At 42.6% G+C, this 14935-nt stretch overlaps 1 protein-coding gene across 1 annotated transcript in view; it reads right to left on the reverse strand.

Annotated features, from left to right (window-relative positions):
• Positions 1–14935, reverse strand: part of LOC136608091 (oocyte zinc finger protein XlCOF22-like) — a 35083-nt gene that overhangs the window by 17739 nt on the left and 2409 nt on the right. Inside the window, exons 3-6 of the mRNA XM_066589084.1 lie at positions 13015–13401; positions 12427–12590; positions 2380–2559; positions 2173–2296 (exon numbers count right to left, since the gene is read on the reverse strand). Coding sequence (XP_066445181.1) covers positions 2173–2296; positions 2380–2559; positions 12427–12590; positions 13015–13162 — 616 coding nt within the window. The 5' untranslated portion in view covers positions 13163–13401. The remainder of the gene's footprint in view (positions 1–2172; positions 2297–2379; positions 2560–12426; positions 12591–13014; positions 13402–14935) is intronic.

The raw sequence follows: 14935 nt of genomic DNA on the forward strand, positions 1-14935 counted from the left end.
CCTGCCCTATCTGTTTCTGTGTCGTTTCAATCACTTTCGTAGGTTTTGCAGATTTGCACAAATGAAAACCTTAGCAAGCATCGGCGATATACAAAAATGCTCGAGTCGCTCATTGACTTCAATGGGGTTAGTTACTCGAAACGAACCCTCAAGCATCGCGGAAAGCTCGACTCAAGCAACGAGCACCCGAGCATTTTGGTGCTCGCTCATCTCTATACACAATGCTTTTCAATTTTATTTTAAAAATCAATACCCCTCCCCAAAAATGATTCTAAATGATGGATCAGTTTCTATCAGCTTTTCTACATTACCACCACTATCTCTGCTGTAATTAGTCCAATAGGTGACACAGTTCAACTTAAGAGTGAACATCCCCAAACAGAGCCTTACAGTGAAAATACACCTCGTCTCCTGACCACTACCCAAGTCGTCCTGCTAGATTGTATAAGGCCCATTTAGACACAATGATTATCGCTCAAAAGGTGTCTTTTGAGCGACTTTTGAGCAATAATCATGTGCATTCAACGCAAGGTGATCGCTCAAACTCTGAGAGATCACCTTGCACTCCGAGCTGGTGATGCAAAAGACAAGCAGGTCACTTGTCTTCTGCATCCAGCTGTTTTCTGCTCGGAGCACCCGGCTGTTATACAGCTAAGCGCTCCAAGCGGAGAATGCAGAAGACAGGCGGGGCCACTTGTCTTCTGCATCCAGCTGTTTCCCGCTGCACAGCTGTGTTCTTCATACCAACCTCTGTTCAGGGAGCAGGATACAGCTGAAACAATAGTATCAGCTGTATCCTGCTGTGAATTCCTGTTAAGGCTTATCGTTTTCTTTCAGCATGCTGAAAGACAGCGATCAGCGAAGGCTTAACGAAAATTGCACGATGTAAGTGTAGTTAGACACAACGATTATTGATCAAAAGACGGCTTTTGAGTGAATTTTGAGTGATAATCGTTGTGTCTAAAATGGCCTTAAGAGATCCGTCCATTTGTGACTTCAACTTATAAGTATTCGTTTCATGGTTAAACAGCTTTTCACATCATGTTTTTAATCTATTATTTAGTATATACGTTAAATGTACGTGAAAAAAACATACATTTTTTACTGTAAAGTCTTTTTTGTTTACAGTTTTCACCAGTAGTTTTTTGGTATTTGAGAAATGCTTTACATTTCCATATGTTTCCTATAGACTATAGAGTAGAACAAAAATGTGTATGTTAAGCATACATTTCTTCATGGGACACAAAAGTACTTTATGCTATTCTTTACTGTCATACAAAAAATAAGCCTTACAAATTAAAACAGTTAGGCCTCATGTCCACGGGGAAAATCAGATCCGCTGCAGATTCTCCATGTAGAATCTGCAGCGGGTCCCTCCTGCCCCGCGGACATGAGGGCTGAAAATAACAATGAATAAGAATAAACTCACCTCCCATCCGCTCCGTTTCTTCTCTTCGCTGCGGCGTCATCTTCTCTCGTCGCGGCCGGATCTTCTTTCTACGGCTCAGCGGATGTTCATGATGACGTCGGTGACGTGCCCCGCGCATGCGCCGGGCCGAAGCAAAATGATCCGGCCGCGACTGAGAGAAGATGGCGCCGCGCCGAAGAGAAGAACCGGAGCGTGTGAGTAAAATATGATTTTTGTCTCCCGCGGATCCGGACGGCTTCCATAGGCTTCAATAGAAGCCCGCGAGAGCCGTCCCCGCGGGAGACCCGCACGAAAATGGAGCATGGTCCAGATTTTTCCATGCTCCATTTTTTTTAAAATCACTTTTATTGACGATCCGCGGGTATTTATCTACCCCGCGGGTGGTCAATGCATCCCTATGGGGTGCGGATCCGCGGGCAGGAGAAGAGTTAAAATCCGCTGCGGATTTTAATTCTTATTTTGCCCGTGGACATGAGCCCTTAAAAGTATGCACTGTTCAATGATATCTGACCAGCTCTAGCCTATGGGAATGTCAAGCAATGTGTTTGAATACTTTCCTTTATTAACACGTATATGTATGACGGATGGATGAAACGTGATGTGAACGCCCCTAACTTCACACTATTAGAGGTCTAAACCTTTAAGCCTATTTTTTCTAATTAAAAATGCATCCAATGATCCGAAAAATCCAGAGTAGGTGTGTGTATATTATAACATAATGCATCTTGTATGTCTCTTCTTACCCTGTGATATCGGAGGCTGGTGGTTCTCCATCATGACATCCTTGTACAGATATGTGTGTCTTCCTAAATACTCCCACTCCTCCATGGAGAAATAGACAGCGACATCCCGACACCTTATAGGAACCTGACAACACAATGATACCGTCATTACCCAGATACCTCTAGTGCCGTTACTGTATAATTACCCAGCATTCCCAGCAGTGTCACCTCTCCAGTCAGCAGCTCAGTGATCTTGTTGGTGAGTTCTAGGATCTTCTGCTCATGTATCGGTAAGTGAGGAGGAGCCTCTGTGATGTGGCTCTGGCTCCTGCTCCATCCTCCTGACTCATGGAGATGGCTGTTGGGAGTCGTACCGTCACCCGAGGTCTTCTTCACCATTGTGTAATCCTGTGTATGGAGAGAGACATGTAGAGAACTGAACCCAGTATTCCTCCATCAATAAAAGGTTGGAGATTGTGATTTTACTGTATAGAGCAACATGTCAAAAGTTTTAATCAGTTGGGTAGCCTATCTGCCATTGCGAGAGGACGTACAGCAGGAGAGCTCCCATCTGGTACCAGCACAATCCGGTGCCCTTGGGCCTCCTGCTGTACTCTACAGCTTTCCAAAAGAGTCCACAGTCCTTCCGCAAGAGGCTCAAAAAGAGGAGCTTTGCGGTCCAATCAGATGCCACGAAGGCTTCCAGCCTATCGCGGCCTGCCACAACCAGCGAAGCCATGGGCTACATTTTCGGGGATGCCCATGCGGCTGACCCTGGTGGTGCTCGGAGCTCCTGAAGCCAAGAATTTGCCTTGCAGAGGCTGGGCAGAAGCTCCTGATGTCGGAGAACACTGCCAGAGAATGCATGAACTGGAAGGAGCTGGCAGACACATGCTAGTGAGTTTCGGAACTCCTGCTGCACTCTACAGCTTTTTCAAAAAGCCCCCACAGTCGTCCTCATGCCAAGAGGCTCAAAAAGAGGGACTTTGTAGCCCGATCAGATGTCACAAAGGCTTCCGGCCTACCGCAGCCAGCAAAGCCATGGACTAAACTTTCGGGCTTTCCCGCACAGCCGATTGTGGTGGCAGGCTGAAGCCAAGAATTTGTCTTGCAGAGGCTCAGTAGAGGCCCCTGACATGGGAGAATGGTGCCAGGGAAGAAGTGAACTGGATGGAGCTGGCAGATGCATGCGAGTGACCTCCGTGACCAGCACCTCATAGCGACGTAAAAATTGCACTGAAGACCCCACAGTGCTGTACCAAAAGGGGTCATGACAAGGAAGCGGCAGGAAAAGTCGGGGCCAAAAAGGCTGACTGACTTCTTGGCCATTAAAGAGCAGGAGGAGAACAAACAGGCTGCAGGACCTTCCATGCCGGAGGAGGTCTCACCTTACTACTTTTCGTCCATGCTCGTTAATATTCTGTGGAGTCAGGAATATACTCACGCCCTCTACCATTCAGTCTGGATAGTTACACTTGACTTTTATAAATGCAGTTTGTGGGAATGTGGACACAAATAGAGTATATTTTTCCTGCTTTATTGAAGGATGTGCTTTCAAGACAAAATACACGGAGAACGCGTTTCTATTCTACCGAATCTTGTTTACCTCAATTATTTCGTCACATCCTGCTTACTTAAATACTAAAACTCATTAACCCTTTCCAATCCACTGTCTGACCTGTGAAGACATTATGATTTAAGGCTGTACAGCTCCGATGTTGGTAGACATCCGTCGGGGTTCTCTTACTGTATATTGCCAGCCTCTCTGCTGTCGGAGCCTATTCAACGTGTCACCTCATGCAGTACTGGGTTTAGCCAGCAGATAGCGCCGTTGTATAACAGCAGAAAAAGAGTAAGCCCCCTAGGAAAACCAGGATACAAATTGGATTGGAAAGGGTTAAACTCATCTGATCATTAACCCCTTAATTACCTTATTGGCAGACCTGCTAATCCATTCCCTTTAGAAAAGCATTTTTGCCCTATTACATATACCGTATATTCCAGCGTATAAGACAACCTTTTAACCCCGAAAAATCTGCTTTGCAGTCGGGGGTCGTCTTATACGCTGGCTATACCCAAAAAAAAAGTGTCAAAAAACCCCCAAAAACAGTACTCACCACTCACCTCCCGCGGCGTTCTGTGGCGCTGCTGCAGGCTGTCGCTCCCTCCTCGTCCCCGACAGAGCATTGCTTTCTGGATGCGTGGCTTGAAATCCTCGCCTCCAGAAAGCTAATGCTGTGATTGGCTATGTCGGGAACGAGGAGGGAGTGTCAGCCTGCAGCAGTGCCGCAGAACGCCGGGGAAGGTGAGTACTGCTTTTTTTTTTTTTTTACACCGTATTCCAGGCGTATAAGGCGACAGTTGGGGGGTCGTCTTATACACCCTGTCACCTTATACTTATTATAATTATTCATTATACAAATATGAACATTCGCTTACACAACAGAATAAGCTAACTCTACTAGTATTCAAACCTTATAAGAAATTCGTCAGATATATATATATATAATTACCATAACTCAATCCCAAACCCTATTAACCCGTTCCCGCTGCAGGGCGTAAGTTTACGTCCTGGCAGCCTGGTACTTCCCGCAACAGGGCGTAAACTTACGTCCTGGAGATAGCGCGGGATCACATAAGATCCCGCGCTATCCCGCAGCGGGAGCCGGCTGTCAGTCACAGTCGGCGTCCTGCTGCAACAGCGGGGGGTCATCGGAGATACGACCCCCGCTGTTAACCCCTTCCCTGCCGCGATCTAAGTAGATCGCGGCAGGGAAAGAGTTCACAGAGGGAGCGCGGCTCCCTCTGTGTCTCCGGCCGGAACTCGCGATGTCATCGCGAGAGCCCGGCCTGTCACCATGGCAACATGACGCCAGACACTGGCGTCCTGTATTGCCTATGCCTATAATCGCTGTACAAGCGATAAGGCATGGCAGAGCAGTAGCTCTGCCATGCCTTATACCAGCGATCATCAGGGCAGTGGTTAAAGTCCCTCAGAGGGACACAAACAGTGTAAAAAAAACAAAGATTAAAAAAAGAATTTAAAAAAATATAAAAAAAAAAGAGTTAAAAAAAACATTTTTTAATGCTTTTTCTCAGATTAGCATAAAAAAAGGTAAAAAAAAAATAAAATCCCACATATTTGGTATTGTCGCGTCCGTAACGACGCGTACAATAAGTTGCACATGCTTTTGACTGTGCACGAAAAAAACGCTAAAAAAAACGCTAAAAAACTGACCTCACTAAAAACGCAATAAAAGTGATCAAAAAAGCCGTATGTACCCCAAAATGGTACCAATAAAATCTATAGCTCGTCTCGCAAAAAATAAGCCCTCATAGAGTGCCGTACATCAAAAAATAAAAAAGTTACAGGACTTTGAATGCAGCAATTTAGAAAAAAAAAAAAAGATTACCCAGAAAAAGGGTTTTTATTGCAGAAAAGTGGGAAAACCTAAAAAAAATGTAAGAATTTTGGTATCGTTGTAACCGTACCGGTCAGCAGAAAAAATAGAATGTCTCATTTATGCTGCATGAGTACCGCTGTTAAAAAAAAAAAAAAAAATCTATGGCAGAATTGATGCGTTTTCTCTCCCTGCTATCATTGAAAAAAAAAAAAAGTTTTACAATATAGTCTATGTACCCAAAAGTGGCACCGATAAAAACTACAGTTCGCCACGCAAAAAACAAGCCCTCATACGGCCGCGTCGATGGAAAAATAAAAAAGTTATGACTTTTGATAAATGGAGAAGAAAATCCGCCAAAAATTGTTGCGTCCTTAAAGGAGATGTCCCGCGCCGAAACGGGTTTTTTTTTTTTTAAACCCCCCCCCCGTTCGGCGCGAGACAACCCCGATGCAGGGGTTAAAAAAACCACCCGCACAGCGCTTACCTGAATCCCGGCGGTCCGGTGACTTCAATACTTACCGCTGAAGATGGCCGCCGGGATCCTCTATCTTCGTGGACCGCAGCTCTTCTGTGCGGTCCACTGCCGATTCCAGCCTCCTGATTGGCTGGAATCGGCACGTGACGGGGCGGAGCTACACGGAGCTACACGGAGCCCCATAGAGAACAGCAGAAGACCCGGACTGCGCAAGCGCGGCTAATTTGGCCATCGGAGGCCAAAAATTAGTCGGCACCATGGAGACCAGGACGCTAGCAACGGAGCAGGTAAGTAAAAAACTTTTTATAACTTCTGTATGGCTCATAATTAATGCACAATGTACATTACAAAGTGCATTATTATGGCCATACAGAAGTGTATAACCCCACTTGCTGCCTCGGGACATCTCCTTTAAGCCCAAAATAGGCCATGTCCTTAAGGGGTTAATAGTATCACTATTTAGAATATATATTTTATTATCAGTAACTTTAATAATACCTATATACTCATAAATTGCTAATAAATTACATTAAGCTTTTATCATAATTATAAATCTATATATATAAAGCTGAAAGCCCTCACTGACTGACTGACTGACTGACTCGCCAAAAGTTCTCCAACTTCCCGATATCGTAGAAACATGAAATTTGGCACGAGCATAGATTATCTCCAAAATAGGAAAAGTAATTGGGTCCCAACTCGATTATTCAATTCTAGCGCAAAAGAATTGGCGTCGGAATTTAACGTACATAATCTAAATCTCTCACTTCCCAATGTCATAGAAACTTAAAACTTGGCACGGGCATTGGATATGTCATAAATAGGAAAAGCTAATGGGTCCCAACTCGATTATTCAATTCTATGCGCAAAAGAATTAGCGTCCAAATTTTACGTACGGAATCTAATTCTTTCACTTTCCAGTGTCATAGAAACGTGAAATTTGGCCAGAGAATTGATTATGTCATAAATAGGAAAAGTTAATGGGTCCCAACTCGATTATTCAATTCTATGCGCAAAAGAATTAGCGTCCAAATTTTACGTACGGAATGCATTTTTCTCACTTTCCGGTGTCATAGAAACGTGAAATTTGGCACGAGCATTGATTATGTCATAAATAGAAAAAGCTAATGGGTCCCAACTCCATTATTCAATTCTATGCGCAAAAGAATTAGCGTCCAAATTTTACGTACGAAATGTAATTTTCTCACATAGAAACTTTAAATTTGGCACGAGCATTGATTGTCATAAATAGGAAAAGCTAATGGGTCCCAACTCGATTATTCCATTCTAAGCGCAAAAGAATTGGCGTCCAAATTTTACGTACGGAATCCAATTTTCTCACTTTCCGGTCTCATAGAAACGTGAAATTTGGCAGGAGCATTGATTATGTCATAAATAGGAAAAGCTAATGGGTCCCACCTCAATTGTTCAATTCTAAGCGCAAAAGAATTAGCGTCCACATTTTACGTATGGAATCTAATTCTCTCACTTCCTGATGTCATTTTATATAAAGGAAACGTCGCATGGTTACCTCCACATGGTGTTTTCTGGGTAACGCAGAGAACTATGCAAAATGGTGAACATATGTTTTTCCGGTGTCTCTAAAGTAACCACGACTTCATAAGATTTACCGTGTGAACACCAGATAAACACCAGTACCAAATTAACTCGGGCGAAGCCGGTTATATCAGCTAGTTGTATATATAAAGCTGAAAGCCCTCACTGACTCTCTGACTGACTGACTGACTCGCCAAAAGTTCTCCAACTTCCCGATATCGTAGAAACATGAAATTTGGCACAAGCATAGATTATCTCCAAAATAAGAAAAGTAATTGGGTCCCAACTCGATTATTCAATTCTAGCGCAAAAGAATTGGCGTCGAAATTTTACGTACATAATCTAAATCTGTCACTTCCCAATGCCATAGAAACTTAAAATTTGGCACGAGCATTGATTATGTCATATATAGGAAAAGTTAATGGGTCCCAACTCGATTATTTAATTCTATGCGCAAAAGAATTGGCGTGAACATTTTACGTACGGAATCTAATTTTCTCACTTTCCGGTGTCATAGAAACAGGAAATTTGGCACGAGCATTGATTATGTCATAAATAGGAAAAGGTAATAGGTCCCAACTCGATTATTCAATTCTATGCGCAAAAGAATTGGCGTCAAAATTTTACATGCGGAATGTAATTTTTTCACTTTCCGGTGTCATAGAAACGGGAAATTTGGCACGAGCATTGATTATGTCATAAATAGGAAAAGCTAATGGGTCCCAACTCAATTATTCAATTCTATGCGCAAAAGAATTAGCGTCCACATTTTACGTGTGGAATGTAATTTTTTCACTTTCCGGTGTCATAGAAACGTGAAATTTGGCAGGAGCATTGATTATGTCATAAATAGGAAAAGCTAATGGGTCCCAACTCGATTGTTCAATTCTAGTGCAAAACAATTGGCGTCAAAATTTTATGTGCGGAATGTAATTTTTTCACTTTCCGGTGTCATAGAAACGGGAAATTTGGCACGAGCATTGATTATGTCATAAATAGGAAAAGCTAATGGGTCCCAACTCGATTATTAAATTCTAGCGCAAAAGAATTGGCGTCGAAATTTTACGTACGGAATGTAATTTTTTTACTTACCGGTGTCATAGAAACGTGAAATTTGGCAGGAGCATTGATTATGTCATAAATAGGAAAAGCTAATGGGTCCCAACTCGATTAAATTCTAGCGCAAAAGAATTGGCGTCGAAATTTGACGTACGGAATGTAATTTTTTCACTTTCCGGTGTCATAGAAACAGGAAATTTGGCACGAGCATTGATTATGTCATAAATAGGAAAAGCTAATGGGTCCCACCTCCATTATTCAATTCTATGCGCAAAAGAATTAGCGTCCAAATTTTACGTACGGAATGTAATTTTTTCACTTTCCGGTGTCATAGAAACGTGAAATTTGGCACGAGCATTGATTATGTCATAAATAGGAAAAGCTAATGGGTCCCACCTCCATTATTCAATTCTATGCGCAAAAGAATTAGCGTCCAAATTTTACGCGCGGAATGTAATTTTCTCACTTTCCGGTGTCATAGAAACGTGAAATTTGGCACGAGCATTGAATATGTCATAAATAGGAAAAGCTAATGGGTTCCAACTCGCTTATTCAATTCTAAGCGCAAAAGAATTAGTGTCCAAATTTTACGTATGTAATCTAATTCTCTCACTTCCTGATGTCATTTTATATAAAGGAAACGTCGCATAGTTACCTCCCTGTGGTATTTCCTGGGTAACGCAGAGAACTATGCAAAATGGTGAACATATTTTTTTTCCTCAGTATCTCTAAAGTAACCACGACTTCATAAGCTTTTCTGTGTGAACACCAGATAAACACCAGTACCAAATTAACTCGGTTGAAGCCGGGTATATCAGCTAGTATTAATATAAATTCTATATCTAGTTCATAAATATCAAGAAAAATCATATTTAATATAGAAATACCATAAAGAATATATAATAATTTTTTTTCCATTGTACAATATAATAAATCCATAAATATTAATGAGCAAGCCAATAATACTCAGCATTATCCATAAACAAATAAAAATCATAATTACCACATCTCACTATATGTTACAAAGAATTAATGTGCAAAAAAAAAAGATAATTAATTTACAATATAGGAAATATTATCAATAAATATATATATAAGGGTTTATTCTGGGAGATCTTCACTAGTAAATATATAAGAGGTCACTTTTAACATTCATACCCCTTGCAAACTTAGTCTCCAACGTCATGATCCAATAACCTTCTCTCCAACACCACCGCTCGATCAGCATTCTGTTTCCTCCTATTAGTTATTCCTTCAATACCATAATAAACTAAACTTTGAATATTTCCTGCAAGCTCTTCTAAAAAATGCCTAACTACTCCTGAGTAATTAACATTCCGATTATCAATATGTCGGATATGTTCTGCTATATGCGTCCTTAATTTCCAAATTGTGCCCCCGACATAATGTTTATCACGTTTCGTACAAGTCATTACATACACAACATTTGTTGTGCTACAATTAATGTACGTTATATATTCGAGTATAAGCGGAGTTTTTCAGCACGAAAAAATGTGCTGAAAAAGCTCCCCTTGGCTTATACTCGACTGAGGTAAAAACAAACAAAAACTCAATACTCATCTATCAGCCGGTGTCTGTGTACCCAGCGTGATGCTGCCCACAGCGGTGTGGCCAGCTGCTGCAGTCTTCTCCCTGGCTTGCTTTTGAAATCCCCGCCATCAGCGCTGTGATGTCATTCTGAATGCCTGTGATTGGTTTATCAAGCGCTGGCTGTGATTGGCCGGCGCTCGATCGAATCACAGTGCTGACGGCGGTGATTTCAAAAGCAAGCCAGGGAGAAGACTGCAGCAGCTGGGGAGAGCATCGAGCCAGGGACACAGACGCCGGCTGATAGGTGAGTATTGCTTTTTTTTTTTTTACCTACTATATACTCGAGTATAGCTCGGCTTATACTTGAGTCAATAAGTTTTACTAATTTTTTGTGGTAAAACATATTGATTCGGCTTATACTCGGGTCGGCTAATACTCGAGTATATACGGTAATCTTTTACATTAAATTCTCCAGTTTTTAAACTGTTGACACATTTATTACATTTCCTAGCATGAGGACAAGTGCTGCATCTTGAATTTCCCCACTTTAGAAAACCTTTATATGAAAGCCAATTGTTACTATTATTATGTGAAGAAAATAAACTTGGGGATAATATGTCACTGAGATTTTTGTTTCTTTTTGCCAATACCGTGACACCTTTACTGAGAATATCATTTGTAATCCTATCCTGACATAATACTGGAAGAAACTTATTAAAAAGTTTTCTAAATCGTGTAATATTTTTTTTACTAAGGCCTCATGTCCACGGGCAAAAGAAGAATTAAAATCCGCAGCGGATTTTAACTCTTCTCCTGCCTGCGGATCCGCATCCCATAGGGATGCATTGACCACCCGAGGGTAGATAAATACCCACGGATGGTCAATAAAAGTGATTTTTAAAAAAATGGAGCATGAAAAAATCTGGACCATGCTCCATTTTCGTGCGGGTCTCCCGCGGGGACGGCTCCCGCAGGCTTCTATTGAAGCCTATGGAAGCCGTCCGGATCCACGGGAGACAAAAATCGGATTTTACTCACCCGCTCCGGTTCTTCCCTTCGCCATGGCGCCATCTTCTCTCCGTTGCGGCCGGATCTTTTTTCTTCGGGCCGGTTCATGCGCGGGGCACGTCACAAGATCCGGACGCGACGCAGAGAAGATGATGCTGCGGCGAAAAGAAGATCCGGAGCGGATGAGAGGTGAGTTTATTCTTATTTATTCTCATTTTCAGCGCTCATGTCCGCGGGGCAGGAGGGACCCGCTACGGATTCTCCATGGAGAATCCGGAGCGGGTCTGATTTTCCCCGTGGACATGAGGCCTTAAGGTTGTGGAAAAGATCATGTTATCATTATATTTATCTATTCTCCATGTGAGGCCTGACAAGTGCCTTGTATCGTGGAAGGCACTTGTCAGGCCCCACATGGAATACTGTGTACGGTTCTGGTCACCGGTGCTCAGGAAAGATGTTGCAGTGCTTGAAGGGGTTCAAAGACGGGCAACTAAATTAATAAACGGAATGGGAGAACTGGAATACCCAGAGAGGCTATCAAAACTGGGATTATTCACCCTGGAAAAAAGACGGTTAAGGGGCGATCAAATAACTGTATAAATACATGAGGGGACAATACAAAGATCTCTCCTATGATCTGTTTATACCCAGGACTGCGACGGTAACAAGAGGGCATCCGCTACGTCTAGAAAAAAGCAGGTTTCATCACCAACACAGTAAGGGGTTCTTTACTGTAAGAGCAGTTAGACTGTGGAACTCTCTGCCTGAGGACGTGGTGATGGCAAAATCCATAGAAGTTTAAGAGGAATAGATGTCTTTCTAGAGCGCTATGATATTACAGGATACAGACATTAGGAGTTGTTGATCTTGAAAGTTGATTTAGGGATTACTCTGGCTGCCATTATGGAGTCAGGAATTTTTTTTCCTCTAAATGAGCTAAATTTGCTCGTTTGGCCTTTTTTTTGCTTTCCTCTGGACCAACAAGGGGAGGGGGGCCAAGCTGAACTAGATGGATATTGTCTTCATTCAGCCTAACAAACTATGTTACTATGTTAGGTTTGGATTTCTTGGGATCATCGTTCATGGAAACTTTTATTGACCTTTTTCACTTTTATTAATTTACAAGGTCACAAAGCATTGTAGTAATATTTGGTCACTTTGATCTATTCTACATCCAAAGTCAATGTGTAACCCTAGCCATAAGAAAAACACAAAGGTTACCTCTCCGGTCAGCAGGTAGATGATCTCTAAGGTGAAGCTTAATATTCTTTTGGTAATCTCATTGCTTGTCTTCTCCATCCTCAGTAGGTCATTCAAGAATAGGACTGTTTTGGAGGAGAATCTGGGAGAACTGGAGGAACTGGGGGGTTCTAGTGCTTCCGGCGCTTTATGAAAAAAGAAAAGACTTTAAATCACACGGGGACATCATCATGTGTGATATATAGTACCTTAATTATTGATATAGTATAAGGGCAGATTAGATGGAGCATATGTTCTCCTTCTGCGGTCAGTTTTCTCTGCTTCTAGTCGCTACTTAGGTGCGGATCTAAGAGATGGGACCCACTATACAAATTATAAATAGAAACATCGCACTCTTATCCTGCGCAAATATTTTTTTTATTAGAGACAATCCATAACATTGTGACGTTTTGGGTGGTTACTCAGACCTTTCTTATATAACTTCAGACAATTAGATGCCTAAACCATTAAGACTATTTTTTCTGATTAAACATGCATCCAATAATCCGAAAAATACAGGGTAGGTGTGTGTATATTATAACATAATATGTATTATATGTCTCTTCTTACCCTGTGATATCGGAGGCTGGTGGTTCTCCATCATGATGTCCTTGTACAGATCCTTGTGTCCTTCTAAACATTCCCACTCCTCCATGGAGAAATAGACAGCGACATCCTGACACCTTATAGGAACCTGACAACACAATGATACTGTCATTACCCAGACACCTCTAGTGCTGTTACTGTATAATTACCCAGAATTCCCAGCAGTGTCACCTCTCCAGTCAGCAGCTCAGTGATCTTGTTGGTGAGTTCTAGGATCTTCTGCTCATGTATCGGTAAGTGAGGAGCAGCCTCTGTGATGGGGCTCTGGCTCCTACTCCATCCTCCTGACTGATGGAGATGGCTGTTGGGAGTTGTACAGTCACCCAATCTCTTCTTCACTAGTGTGTAACTCTGTGTATAGGGAGATACATGTAGAGGACTGAACTCAGTATTGCTCCATTAATAAAAAGTGAGAGAGTGCAATCCCACTGAATAGAGCAACACATCAAAAGATTTAATCAGTTGGGTAGCCTATCCAGCATTGCGAGAGGATGTACAGCAGGAGAGCTCCGATCTGGTACCAGCATAATACGGTGCCATCGGGCCTCCTGCTGCACTCTACAGCTTTTTGAAAGCCTCCACAGTCCTCCCCATGTCGAGAGGCTTAAGAAGAGGGTCTTTGGAGCTGATCAGATTCCACAAAGGCTTCGCAACCAGCAAAGACGCGGGCTCAATTTTTGGGGACATCCACACGGCTGATCGCAGCAGTGGACTGTAGCTCCTGCAGCCAAGAATGTGCACTGCATACACTCAGCAAAGTCCCCTGACATGGGAGAACAGTGAAAGGCAGGCATGAACTGGATGGAGTTGGCAGATGCATGTGAGAGAGCTCTGTGCCCAGCACCTAACAGTGATGTAAAAACCAACAGGCCTACAGCACGCTGAAGACCTCACAGTACCGTACCAGAAGTAGAACATGACAAGGAAGCGGCATGTGAAGTTGGGGCCGAAAAGGCTGACTGACTTCTTTGGCACAAAAGAGCAAGAGGACAAAGAACAGGCCACAGGACCTTCCACACCGGAGGAGGAAATGCTGGGAGCAGTGGTGCATTTTGACTCCTTGCTTCAGAAATACCGTAAGTGGGCTTGCCCCAATCCCCTGCTCCCTGAGCACCCATCCAGCACACGAATAGAGGAAAGAGATGTAGGAAAGCAGGAAGGGGAGAAAACCACTTCCCCCAGAATATGGCCAGAGACAGGGAAGCCGACATTTTACAATGTTAGCTCCAGTTCCTCCATAACAACTTCAGAGCAGCAGCAACAAGAAAGGCAAAGGGAGACAGTAGAGGTGCCAGACACAGCAAATAGAGAGAAGACAGGACAGGAACCCAGGGAAGAGGAAACAGACCCACTTATGGAGATCCCCTGCTCTGATCAGGCAGCGTCTGAAAATTTCATCAGGAATATAATACTAGCCTTAAGAGGATCCCTAAAAAAGGACATAGCCTCCATAAACATAAAACTAAACTCATTGATTGACGCTCTGGGAGACAGAGGAGCATCTGGAGAAAAAGATGGGCGAGCTGACCAATTCACATAATGAATTGGTAGACACACATTATAACATAGTTGAAGAACTTGAAAACGTCAAAGCAAAACTAGCAGACCTGGAAGACAGGAATAGGTGGAACAACATAAAAATAAGAGGAGCAGCAGAGACCGTCTCATCAGTAGAGCTACCAGGGAATCTGAGAAGTCTAAGGAAAAAGCTGCAGCCAGAATCCAAACAGGAGGAATTAATCATTGATAGAATACATAGGCTTCCACGTCCAAAATCAGTCTCCGAAAACATGCCCATAGCACGCATATATTTTTTTCACATTAAGGAGAATATGATGCAAGCAGCAAGGGAACTTAAGAATCTACCACATTTGTATGAAACAAT

This window comes from Eleutherodactylus coqui, chromosome 1, assembly GCF_035609145.1.
Source record: "Eleutherodactylus coqui strain aEleCoq1 chromosome 1, aEleCoq1.hap1, whole genome shotgun sequence".
NCBI classification, from domain to species: domain Eukaryota; kingdom Metazoa; phylum Chordata; class Amphibia; order Anura; family Eleutherodactylidae; genus Eleutherodactylus; species Eleutherodactylus coqui.